The sequence below is a fragment of the Microcaecilia unicolor genome, chromosome 2, assembly GCF_901765095.1.
Source record: "Microcaecilia unicolor chromosome 2, aMicUni1.1, whole genome shotgun sequence".
In the NCBI taxonomy this organism is placed as follows: domain Eukaryota; kingdom Metazoa; phylum Chordata; class Amphibia; order Gymnophiona; family Siphonopidae; genus Microcaecilia; species Microcaecilia unicolor.
The window spans coordinates 48,798,993-48,813,150 of record NC_044032.1 but is presented as its reverse complement, the minus strand read 5'-3'; the positions used below and the strand labels follow the sequence as shown (position 1 = coordinate 48,813,150).

At 40.4% G+C, this 14,158-nt stretch overlaps 1 protein-coding gene across 1 annotated transcript in view; it reads right to left on the bottom strand.

Annotated features, from left to right (window-relative positions):
• Positions 1-14,158, bottom strand: part of DYM (dymeclin) — a 693,305-nt gene that overhangs the window by 330,645 nt on the left and 348,502 nt on the right. Inside the window, exon 14 of the mRNA XM_030192928.1 lies at positions 3,901-4,003. Coding sequence (XP_030048788.1) covers positions 3,901-4,003 — 103 coding nt within the window. The remainder of the gene's footprint in view (positions 1-3,900; positions 4,004-14,158) is intronic.

The window sequence follows — 14,158 nt, the reverse complement described above, 5'->3', positions numbered from 1 at the left end:
CTGTATTGCCTATAATACACAGCGATGGGTATTTTGTTGATGTATGTTCATTGTTGGATGCACATTTTCTAATGGCACACATTTTTTATGTAAAGCAAAAATGTTTTCTTTTTTTTTGGGGGGGGGGGGGGTATTCATATCCGGTTTCACGTGTATTGTAGCAACATTAAGTGTTTCTTACTGGGATTTTCAGTCACATTTCTAAAATTTGAGCATAGCCCAGGTTTGATCTTAAATTTTTTTTGCGCTCTCTATATATGTGTCTTCACTAATAGGACCTGTGTATAACAAACAGCTCACTGAGTATAATTCAGGTAAATATAGTTTCTCATTTGCCTTTTTAATATAAGATATATATCCCAGTTCACATCTTTTTTATATAGGGTAATATACCAGTTCACTTTTTTAGGTGGTGGTTTTTTTTCACACTTTTCTTTATGTTTCTTTTCACATATTTTCATTTTGTATGTTTTTTTTTCTTATTCAAGTCATGCGGTCCATCTATTACAAACTTTCCATCATAGCATTGGTGTAATGATACTTTCCATTAGACATTTTTCCTCCTAGTAAGTATCTAATGATACCTTCAAGTATATTGTGCTTCATTGTATTATGTTGGGTTCATGTGTTTAGCAATGGTTATGAGATGTCTCCTCTTATATTCATTTTAAACTCATTTTTATTTTATCTCATATACTTCTATTTCTTATATTGTTAAATCATATTTTAATATTTCATATTGTATTTGCTTTTAATTTTGTATTTATTATGTTGTATTTCTTAGACTCCTGACACAAACCCTTGCGGCTGAAACGATTTGTGTCAAATCTTTTGAGGATTAAATAAACCTTGCAGCACACCCTTGGTATGGAACGCCTTTTTTTGTTCACGTCTGCTGTTTGTTTTGGACAGTGATGTGACTATGGCATTGTGAACACTTAGATGGGATCAGGGTGGGAAGAGGTTGGTGACCGGGAAGTAGTTAGGGGTCCAGATTTGTGTTGTACTCTTCTTTAGCTGTAGGTTACTTTGTTATAATGCTACTTGGAAGCATGATCCTGGTTTATGTTTTAAGATATTGTTTGCTGTACTTTATATCCTTCGTTTTGGATTTATAATGTTCAATTTTGACCCACTGCTCAATAAATATATTTAAACATTAAAGAGTCTATCTGAAAGCTCATGCACAAAGTTAGACCTGCTTTGTGTGTATATATGCCGGGAAGTATTGGCACATAATCATGCATTTGATTAAGTGTTGATCCCACTCATCGTCTGCCCGTTCTCCACCTCCAGAAATGCTTACCTCGTAGGACGTAATTCTATAACTGCTGCATAGACATACACCCCACTTATGCATGTCATAGGTGCCAATAAGTTTAAGGTTTAAGTTTTTTATCACTTTGATATACCACGAATATAAGCACAAATCAACGTGGTTTACATATTATACAGGTACTTGCACTGTCCCTGGGGCAATGGAGGGCTAAGTGACTTGCCCAGGGTCACACAGAGCTGCAGAGGGAATTGAACCTGGTTCCCCAGGTCTGCAACCCACTGCACTGACCATTAGGCCACCCCTGATATATAATGTCTGTCTATCACAATTGTTATAGATGACAAAAGCCAAAGGCCACTTTAATGCAAAGCAGCAAATACAACAGTATTCACACTTCAAAGCACAGGAAGTGCGAATACCATTGCGTTTTGGTGCTTCACATTAAAGTGGCCTTTGGCTTTTGTCATTTGTAACAGTGATATACAGACATTATATATCAGATACATTGACTCCTGAGGCAGGCAATTTTACTGCTGAAACATGGTTCCGTGTCAAATCTGCATGTATTTTGAAATGTAATAAACCTACTGCAATCAACCTCTGGAAAATTTGTCTTTGCTGGCTGGCCTACGTCCCTTCTCTACCACTTGTACCTAAACTTAGGCATTAGATTGTAAGCTCTTTGAGCAGGGACTGTCTTTCTTCTATGTTTGTGCAGCGCTGCGTACGCTTTGTAGTGCTATAGAAATGCTAAATAGTAGTAGTAGTACACTACTATTCTGTAGCAGCACCTTGACACACAGATGTTGTTATAAAATTGGCACTCAGTGCCAGTACTGGCATGCTTAACCAATAATAATGCCAACAACAGAATGGCCTCCATAATGTGTAACAGTTGGTGCAGTTTTCGGAGCACTCACTTTTATGAGCACACAACCCAGGCAATTTTATAAGCATATACTTGAGTTAGTAAAATATGCTCATCACTTATAAAATTATTCTCTGTATATCAATGTGATACCTAAATGAGGGGTCTTTTACTAAGGTGTGCTGAAAAAAGGCCTGCGCTTGTGTAGACATGTGTACTGGATGCTTGTAGGTCCATTTTTCAGTGCACCTGCAAAAAAGGCATGTCCATTTTGGGCCTGAGACCTTACTACTACCCATTGACTTAGCGGTAAGGTCTCGCATGTTAACCGGGTGGTAATTGTCAGCGCACATATACTGTCGATTACTGCCCGGATAGCGCCACGCGCTGGAAAATTTCTGGCACGCGTAGTGGACTCTCGTAAAAATGAAATTACTACCCAGGCCACGCGGTAGCCCGGCGGTAGTTACGAATTGGTGCGTGTTGGGCGCGCGTAGATGCCTACGCGGCTTAGTAAAAGGGCCCCTGAAGGTCTTATGAAGATGAACACAGTGAGGCTCATTTTCAAAGCACTTAGCCTCCCAAAGTTCCATAGAAACCCATGGAACTTAGCCTCCCAAAGTGCTTTGAAAATATGCCTCAGTATCTCATTTTCTCTGAAAACAATGGACTTGGTAAACTAAGAGCAGTTTTCAAATCCTCTGCAAACTACTGTCTCTCTATCCTTTCATAGCCAATTACTCAGAATAAAACAGAGGGCTCATAATGTTACTGTAAGCTGCGCTTTTACCTGAGCTGTGGAGCTATGCCTCTTTATGGTCTTCTGTGTGACCAGTAAACATCAGTAAATTTGTAAGACAGTGAATTGAAGGAGGGACAGGACTACATTTTAAGAAATTCTGAATGTGGCATTTTGAGACTTGTATAGTTTCTTCTAAGATTTTCTGAAAGACGAATGTTTCTCTCAAAAATTAACCAGTCTGTTTTCCATGACAGTTCTCTATCTTCTTGCAATACGTGAACAAATTAGAGAAATGTATTCTGATCTGTCAAAAATAAAGTTGGTAACTGCAAAACTCCATGTTTTTTCAGGACACACGTATACCCTCTACCATTATCAAAGCAGAGCTAACTCAGAGACTTTTCAGCTTTAACAGTCTTATCAGTTACAATCAGTATTTTTCAAACACTTACTACTGAAGCTAATATCTGAAAATAACTATTCTTGCATGTTCATTTTGTTATGCTTCTCCACAGCTGGCTTATAAACTGAATGCTCAAAGCAGCTGAAGTGGCCTCTCTATGAATAGCTGTGGTTTTTTCATTTTCTGTAAGTTTCAGACATGATGTCATTGTCAGAGGTTCTTCAGTTTGGTGTTGGTGGTTGCCTGGTTGTTGCAAGAACTTGATCTAATCTGGTAAATTTAGGATATCACTAGAGCTGTACTGAAAAGCATATTTTACTATTTGGCTGAATAAGAATAATGGGCATTGAGCTCCAACATAACAAATAAGAAGAAGCAATATGAAATCAGAGATCAAGTGTTTATTTCAATAGGATTTAGCACAGTAGAGTCCTGGATTATTCGCATTCGAATTTAAATCACTATTCGGCCGAATGCGAATAACATACTCAGGGTACTATTTGGGGCCAAATCAAATACAAATATTCGGTACAGCCCTAGAAGCCACAGCCCTTCCTGTTTTGATATCTGCCTGAGAAATCTTCATAAAAAAAGTAAATGACACTCACATAATCAGGAAGTGGAGAGTCATCAGAGCTGAGAGATCCTCTGAGGGACTGCGTAGATTGTTCCAGGACTTTGTTGTGTTTTTTAGACAACAATGCAAACAAACTAAGGGGAAAAAAGACAACACATTATTACAATGATGGAAATGTATAGTGTAATATATACATTTCTTTATAAAGAATTTAGAAGAATGTAACAGCATATGCTTAAAAGTAGGCAGCATTTTCACATTTTTGAAAGACCAGTGCTGTACACAAAAATAATTCAAGGGAAATATAACTTAAGCTTAGATTTATGTTTATTAATGATTTAATGAATCACCAAATCCTGGGAAATCCCCATATCTAGGCGATTTACAAAATTTCACAAATATATAAACAGAAAAGAAAACAGAATGCCATTGAATGGCAGGTCAGATCCCAGACACACCCAAAACTAACTTTAGAAAACAACAGAGGCAAGCAGAGGCGACTAAAACGTAACATCCAATTCTCAGAATACATATTTACATGATTCCCAACATGGATTTCGGTCCCTATATAGTACTGAGATCCCTTTGATTACTCGTTTCAGAGATTTGAAAACATCTTGCAACTGGCAGAAATGTAGTGTTGTTACAATTTGATATCTCCGCTACATTTGACGCAGTAGATCACAATCTGTTGCTGCACAGAGTGCGTTGGGATTAATGGGGTGCATTTTTAACTGGTTTTATGGGGTTTTTTTTTTGAGCTACAGAAAGTTTACTGTAGTCAAAAATGTACAAAAGTCATCAAACTGGTTATCAAAGTGTGGAATACCTCAAGGGTCACCGTTATCTCCTCAACAGTTCAATGTATTATTACGCTGGAAAACACTTAGATAGCCTAGGCATCATTTTCTCATTGTCTTGTGCAGACGTTTTTGCTGTCTATCTGGTTTTAGCCACTGTAGATGATTCTATTCTATTCCTGTTTTTATATCCCGCCTAAATCAGCTTGGAATCAAAGTGTATTACATACAGATAGCAACTAATATGACATCAAACACTTACTACATAGTTTCCAAATATTTGTTAAATAAGTAAGTTTTCAAAGCTTTTCTAAACATCATATAATTAGGAAATGTCCACACCTGAACTAGAACAGAATTCCAAATCCTACTGGACTGAAAATTAAACAAAGTTTCATGAACCTGTTTACAGCAAACCGATTTACAAGGACTACCCAGTCTTATTAATGTACCAAAGCAGAGCAGGCAACAGGGAAAGAAATTAACAAGGGCTTGAGGGCAACAACCATTAATTATTTAAAAAACCCAGCATGCCATCCTGAATTCAATACGAACATCTACTTGCTGCCAGTAGAAATCCCTCAGTAGCGGGGTAACATGGTCAAATTTCTTTTTACAGCTAAAGATCATTCTCGCGGCTGAATCCTACATGTGAAATACGTTATCTCTGTAATAGAAGACTGGACCAAATCCAATCTTCTTAAACTTAATACTCAAAAACCCACATTGCTATGGTTTGGGGATTACCGAATGTAGCTTTACCTTCAGGGGCCATTCTTAAATCTGAAGAAAAATCGAGTTGGGTATAATATTGGACTCCAAGTTATCCTTTGAACACAAGATAAATGGGTTGGTAAAAACATTTTTCTTTACATTACACTGATTAAGATAGATTAGATCGAGTTTAAGCCCTATATATTTTAGGACCATCGCTCAAGCTGTTCTGTTACCAAGCCTGGATTATTGTAATTCTTTATTGTTCCCTTACTCAACAGCTTAGAAGAAAACTTCAGTTATTACAAAATACTTCTGCCACGTTAATATATGACATGGGAAGGTACTCTGAAGTTTTTCCACTATTGATTTACATTGGCTAGGTGCACTAGCTTTTTTAGCACACGCTAAATGCTAGACACCCCCATATACTCCTATGGGTGTCTCTAGCGTTTAGCGCATGCCTTTGTAAAAGGACCTCTGAACTTCTGAAGCTATTTACCTCTCCTTTCGCAATAAGAACTTTTTTTTACAAAATGGGACTCTTTACTTAAGATTTATAAGAGCTTATATACTGTTTGGGTGGTTAGAGTGTACCATAACACGAGTCTAAAGCACAGCTGGTAGTTAAACTTTAAAAAGCAATCTGGCAAAAGTGAGAGGTTCAGTGACTTCCCCTGAAGCAGTGAGTCCACAAAACAATGGGCTTTTGTAAAGAAATGTTCCTCTGGCTTGGATAACGAGTTTGAAAGCTAAGTATTTTTTCTAAGAAACTGTAGCTTATTTTTGTGAATCACAGATTGTGGTATCCCCCTTTATGTGGTTTAATTGGTGGTTATATGACACACCTCTAACCATTACTTTGAATTTTGTGTTGATTTTTAAATTTGAACAAGTGTGCTTTTGAAGATTATGGGGCTTACTTTAAAATCATAAATTATTTTGGAATTTTCTTGACCCATGATAGACAAAAGCTATAGCCTTCTATATCAAGGGCCAACAATCTTACTCATTGATTTCCCTAACAACACAGAAACATTCTCTTGAGCTGCAGATATATAGATTTATCTGATTTCAATTACCCTGATATTGACTTAATAAATATCATTTCTGTAAATGCATGGGAGATAAAGTTCCTAGATGAAATAAATGAATGCTTCATGGAGCAGCTGATCCAGGAACCAACACGAGGGGAAACTATTTTAGATCAGGGCAACCATGGTAAAATGAAGAAAATGGTTAAAAAAAAAAGCTACATGAACAGCTGCAACATACCATCTTGGAAACCCCCAACCAGTTGTATTTCAAGTATCAAAAGAGGTGGTAGGAAGATGAAACAGCTGATAAAAGATCAGGTGAATGAAACCAATTAGAGCCAAAAAGAAGATCAGGTGAATGAAACCAATTAGAGCCAAAAAGAACATCTTTAAAAAAAAAAAAAAAAAGGATCTAAATGAAGAAAACAGGAAGCAGCATGAGCACTGGCAAGTTTGATGCAAGACACTAATAAAGGTGGCTAAAAGAGAATGTGAAAAGAAGCTTCCTGTAAAGGCAAAAACTTAAAGCAAAATCTGTGTCAGGTACAATAGAAACAAAAAGCCTGTGGGAAGTCAATTGGACTATTAGATCATTCCAGCTAAAGGAGCACTCAGGGAGAATAGGCCATATGCAGTACTTAAATGAATTCTTTGCTTCAGTCTTTACTGGACACATAAGGGAGCTACCTGTACAAGCAATGGTATTTAAGAGTGGCAATATGGAGGAACTGAAGTCTCAGTGACCCTGGAAGATATAAGCAGCCAAACTGACAAAATAAAGAGTGGCAAATCATCTTCACGGAAAGATATTTTATTAATTTTTTTTATTTGTGTTATATTTGTACCCCGCGCTTTCCCACTCATGGCAGGCTCAATGCGGCTTACATGGGGCAATGGAGGGTTAAGTGACTTGCCCAGAGTCACAAGGAGAGTGCCTGAAGTGGGAATTGAACTCAGTTCCCCAGGACCACTAGGCCACTCCTCCACTCAAAAGGGTACAAAAATGAAACTGAAGATCAACTTTTTGTAATCTGTATCCTGTCATTAGAATCAGCCAAGATACCTAAAGATTGGAAGGTGGCCAATGTAATGTCAATTTTTAAAAAGGGTACAAGGAATGATCTGAGAAAACACAGACCAGTAAACCTGAAGTCAGTACCAGGCAAAATGGTAGAAACTACTGAAAAGAAGAAAATCACTGAACACAAGGGCTGCACAGCGATTAAAAATTGTAATCGCATGATTAATCACAAACTGCCCCCTCACAGTTCCTCCTGTACAATGCAATATACAGATTGCAGATGTAAATTCTAAAAACTGATATATTTCAATTACTAACCTACAAATAATCACTTACTTACCCTTGTTGTTTGGTGATTTTATCTTTTCAATCATCTCGTTCCCTGTCTCTGATTCTGCTTCCCTGTGCTCCCTGCACAGTTCTGTGCTCTTAACTCTGCTTCAAGGGGCCTACTGTCATTCACTATTTTTTTCCTCCTCTTTCTCATCCTGCCCTATACCCATCTTTCACATCCACCTTCCATCCATTTTCTCCCTTCTTTTCAAATCTGTCTAGTTTCTGTCTCTTCTCTTCCCTTCCCTCCAATCATGGGCACCATCTCCTGTCTCTCTTCTCTACCCTTTCCCTCCATGGGCACTGTCTCTTCTATTCCCTACCCTTCCCCTCCATAGGCACAGTCTCTCCCCTCCCCGATCACCATTTCCCTTGTTATTTTCATCCCCTATTTCCTGTATCTGTCCCTCTCAAACATCTCTCTCTCTGCTCTCTTTCTCCCAGAAAAATTTCCTATGCTCCTGAACAGTCAACCCTCAACCCTCCCCCCTTGGTCCCCATTCTTTCTCTCTCCCCCAAATTTTTCTACACTCCTGAACCCTCAACTCTCTCCACCTCCCCGCCCCCCACAGTCCTCATTCTTTCGGCCCCAAATTTTTCTGCACTCCTGAACCCTCACCTCCTTGGTCCCCATTCTCTTTCTCTCCCTGAAATTTTTCTGCAATCCAAAACTCCCCCTCCCCCTGGTGTTTTCTCTCTCTCCTTCTACCTGCTCCTCTTGGTCTCTCCAACTTTGCCTTTAGTACTGTAGCACTTGAAGGCATGCTGCTCCTTTCAGTCGCTGGAAGCCTCTCTCTATAGCGTCCCGCCAAGAAACAGGAAGTTCTGTCAGAGGGGGCAGTATGCTACAGAGAGGCTTCTGGCAGCTGAAAGAAGCAAAAAGCCTTCAGCACCATGGCGCTAAAGGCAAAGTTGGAGGGCCCAAGAGGTAGAAGGAGAGAGAGAGAGAGAACAGCCCTTTCACTTCAAAGAGTCACCTGCCTGGAGCACCTTCTGCCTTGCCTCGGACCCGAAGTGCCCCAGACTTGTACCTCCACAGGTGCTTGGCTCCACCTTCTCCACATCACTTGGCAGACTTAGGAGCACCGCAGCAGGGCTGACCTGGACCCAGGACTCAGCAGCCAATCTCTGTAGCCCAGGTGAACCCATGGAGCAATTCTAGATTGTTGTGTGTGAGGGAGCAAGACCGGTCATTAATGTGAATTAAAATTTTTTATGTGCGTTAACATTTTTAATGCGTTAAATGAGCAGCCCTACTGAACACAAACATAATTTAATGAGACCCAGTCAACATGGATTCAGCCAATGAAAGTCTTGCCTCATTAATTTGTTACATTTTTTGAAGGCATAAATAAACACGTGGATAAAGGTAAGCCAGTTAATGCAGTGCATCTAGATTTTCAGAAAGCTGTTGACAAATTCCCTCATGAGAAACTCCTTAGAAAATTAAAAAACCATGGGATAGGAGGAGCATGTTCTGTTGTGCACTGGGGATTGGCTAAAATATAGAAAACAAAGAATCAGGTTAAAGGCCAATGCTTTCAAAGGAGGAAAGTGAACAGTGGCATGCCATAAGGACCTGTAATGGGACCTATTTTAACATTTATAAATGATCTGGGAATGGAAACAACAAGTGAAATGATCAAATTTGCAGATGACACAAAACTATTCAAAGCTGATAAATCATATGTTGACTGTGTGAAACTGCAGGAGGATGTACGGAGACTGGAAGATGGGATATCCAAATGGCAGATGAAATTTAATGTGGACACATAAGGGTCAAAAAGGATACAGGGTCATGGATTTGATATACTGCCTTTCTATGGTACAATAAAAGCAGTTCACATTCAGCTCCACGCACGTAGCAAGTGATCACGAAGCTCTTCCACCCTCCACCCGAAGACTGATGGCCCTCCAAGCCACAGAACGAGTGGAGACAGCATGTGGCCCGAGAAGCAGCATCAACTCCCCAGTCACGCCCTAATGACATCAGTGACCCCGGAGCCTTAAAGCAAGTGATGCTCCCAAGGTGTCGCACCGCCCCTTCATATGTGATCAGAAGAAACTGAGGCCAGGACGCCATCCATCCACCTCGAGACCGCAGCAAGTCTTATCGGCAAAAATGCATAGTAACCTGTCCTTTACAAATCTCTTGTTTCTAATGCTTTTCCTCCAATCTCTGATGAACACCTCGCCCATGTAGAAGATAGCTATAGAGGGGCCCTTTTACTAAGCTCCATAAGCATCTACGCGTGCCCAACATGCACCAAAATGGAGTTACCGCCCGGCTACTGCATGGCTCTTGCAGAAATTTCATTTTTGGCGTGTGTCCGATACATGTGGCTGAAAAATAATTTTTATTTTCGGATGCACATATCGGACGTGTGCAAAGTGGCATTTGTGGCATGTAGGTCATTACTGCCCGGTTACCGCGTGAGTACTACTAGGTCAATGGCTGGCAGTAAGGTCACAGATCCAAAATGGATGCGCGGCAATTTTGATTTTGCTGCACGTCCATTTTTGGCAAAAATAAAAAAAGGCCTTTTTTACAGGCACGCTGAAAAATGGATTGGCGTGTGCCCACAATCCGCGTCTACACTACCGCAAGCCATTTTTCAGCGCACCTTAGCAAAAGGACCTCAGAATCCCTATCCTCACCCACACATGACACTGCCTGAAAGAAGCTCTCCTCAAAGATGGCGGACTCACATTTCCTCACAACATCAACACTCCCGAAACACAGAGGTTTTGGAGCAGACATAAAGAGATCACTAAGGCACACAAAAAAGGCAAACACCACCTATTCAGAATTCACTGCAGACATACACCCGAAACAAGCTACCTACCAATACTGGTAGGCTACATAAATGCCTGGTCAGTGGTAAATAAAAAAGATATCATCAGAGACTAGATTTAAGAAGATAAACTAGGAGTCCTATTTATAACAGAAACATTGCTACGTTCCCAAGATAACCCTATCTTAAATGACTTGTGCCCCCATAGGCTACAAAGTTTTGTATATGACTAGAGACAAAAAGAGAGGAGTAGCTACGATATACAAATCCTTTTTAAAAGCTGAACCAGTATCAGAGCTTAACTCTCCCCACCTAGAAATACTAGCCTAGAAAATACAGGATACTTCCCTGCAAGGCCAGTTATGCTGCCAACCTGTTCTAACGGCCCCCCGGGAGCTGGCCTGAAGTGCAGTTGGACTTCATCTCCAACATGTGTGTGACCTAAAGTATTGTTAATCGGTGATTTATTTATTTGTTACATTTGTATCCCACATTTTTCCACCTATTTGCAGGCTCAATGTGGCTTACATAGTACCGTAGAGGCATTTGCCTTCTCCGGTAGAGAAACAAATACAAAGAGTTAATGTGGTCGAATAAGGTTCCTGTGTTGTAGACACATAGGGGAATCGGATAGAGGAAGAGTTGTACAAAGTCTATTACGAGCTTTGGTTTAGTTGTGTTGCAGGGTTTAGGCACTTAAGTTGGGTCGGTAGGGTATGCCTTTTTGAACAGGTTGGTTTTTAGTGATTTCTGGAAGTTCAGGTGGTTGTACATTGTTTTCACGGCTTTCGGTAGTGCATTCCACAGTTGTGTGCTCATGTAGGAGAAGCTGGTTGCATAAGTTGATTTGTATTTGAGTCCTTTGCAACTTGGGTAGTGGAGATTTAGGTATGTTCAAGTTGATCTGATTGTGTTTCTTAATGGTAGGTCTATGAGGTCTATCATGTATCCCGGGGCTTCTCCGTAGATAATTTTGTGGACCAGGGTGCAGATTTTGAAAGCTATACGTTCTTTGATTGGTAGCCAGTGTAATTGTTCTTGGAGGGGTTTGGCGTTTTCAAATCGTGTTTTTCCAAATATGAGCATTGCTTCTGTGTTTTGATCTGTCTGAAGTTTCTTTATGAGTTGTTCTTTGCATCCCGCATAGATTCCATTGCAGTAGTCTGTATGGCTTAGTACCATTGATTGTATCAGGTTGCAAAATGCTTCCCTCTGGAAGAATGGTTTCACATGTTTGAGTTTCCACATTGAATGAAACGTTTTCTTCGTTGTACAGTTAATTTGGCTCTCAAGTGTAAGGTTTCGGTCAAACCTCCACCTTGACAACCAAAATGACGAAGGCAGCAAACACTGCCTCAACTTTTTGTAACAATGGAAATTCCAGTACCCATCCACAACAACACACGTTGAGGGACATGACCTGGACCTGATAGCTTGCAGATTCACAGGGACACACCACATCAACTCAGAGGCCATCACATGGGAAGAAACACCATGGTCTGATCACTAGAGGCTGACCCTAACCCTCACCTGGAGGGAAGTATCGACTCAAAATTGAAACTCCACCCAAGACTTATGAAACACGTGGTGGGATTGACAGCAAGCAATTTTGGTCAAGGATATATGATGATCACTGGCTGGCACTAAAAGAGACCACCAAGTTCATGATAGATTGGGATGAAAGATGTCTGACAGTATTAGACGAAGTCACCCCAATAAGAACAAAAAAGAGAACCAGAAGTAAGGTGGCTCCCTGGTTCAACAATGAGCTAAAGGAACAGAAAAGGTCCTGTAGAAAGCTGGAAAGAAAATGGCAGAAGACCAAATTACACGAAAATAAATCCAAATGGAAGATGGCGACAAAAAACTATAAAATCATGCTGAGAAAGACCAAATTCCATTTCTATGGTGAACAAATAGGCACAGAATATAAAAACACCAGAAAACTGTACAACATAGTGAACAACCTTCTAAACACTGGAACACTGGCAACAAAAAAATGAACAGCCACCCACAGCAAACAAACTAGCTCACCACTTCGAAGACAAATTAATAGCCCTGAGGAAAGGATCCCAGGATGGAAGCAAGGGCCTGGAAACTTATATGGATGAACTAAACAGGCACCATAAAGCAAGGAATGCAGATATGGCCCACGTTCGTACTCCCTAACTGGTCAACCACTTGTTGACAAAATTCACCAAAACTCATATGCTAGATACCTGCCCAAACTACCTACTCAAAGAAGCACCTAACAAGTTTATCGAACAGCTCACAGCATATATAACTGCCTATTCCCCAAAGAGAACGGTAATATCATCCAATACCAAAAAATACAAAATCAAGCAAAAGCGACAAACTACAGACCAGTGGTGTCCATCCCCTTCACAGCCAAACTGTTTGAAGGAATAGTCACCAAGCAACACATGGAACATCTATCTAGATTCTCGATACTCCACAACTCCCAATTAGGCTTCAGACCATGCTACAGCACTAAAATGGTCTTAACCATACTCATTGCCATCCTCAGGAGAGAAATCAGTATAGGCAGAAAGATCCTACTCCTACAATTTGACATGTAATCGGCATTCGACATGGTAGACCATGAAATCCTACTACAACTTCTGGACGAGATTGGGATAGGAAGAGTAGTCCTCAGATGGTTCAAGAGCTTCCTGACCACCAGATCATATCAGGTCACAATGGGAAACATGATATCATCCTTATGGAAAGCCATTTGTGCAGTCCAAGGCTCTCCCAGTTCACTCACACTGTTTAATGTCATTATGGCACCACTTGCCAGAGTGCCAGCTAAACATGGCCTAAACCCATTCATCTACACTGATGACGTGACTATATACATCCCCTTCAAAAACAAACTGAACGATACAATGGATAAGGCCAAAACATGGGTAAATACCATGGAAGCATTGGCCATAGCATTCCAACTCAAGCTGAATAGTGACAAGACATAATTCCTAGTGTAGCGGCTCCACATAAACACATCACCTATCCCAACATCACCATAGATGGAACTGCTTAGTCCTCCTCTGTGAAAATGTGAAGATCCTGTGAGTTGTCATCAATCAAAAACTAACATTCGAACCTGAAGCTGCAAAAGTGGTATCCAAAATGTTCCAAGCGATGTGGAAACTGGGAAGGATCAGGAGTTATTTCCCCAGAGTAGTATTCCACATGTTAGTGCAATCAACAGTACTCACTCAAATGGACTACTGCAAAAGAGTATCCCCTGGTTGCAAAGAACAAACCCTGAAACGACTGCAAATGGCCCATAACACGGCTGCCAGACTAATTTTTGGGAAACCACGCTACCACAGAGCCAGTCCACTATACAATGCTCTACACTGGCTCCTGATCAAAGCTTGCATAGTTTTCAAACTACGCACCACGCTATACCAAATAGTTTTTGGCAATGCCCCAGCATACATGACCAACGTGATCAATCTACCACTGAGAAACACTAAAACAGAAGAAAGCAATTTCCTAACACTCACTCTCATATAAATCGGTATATGCGACGGGTTTCTCCTACCAAAGCACCACCTGGTGGAATGCACTACTGGAAATCCTC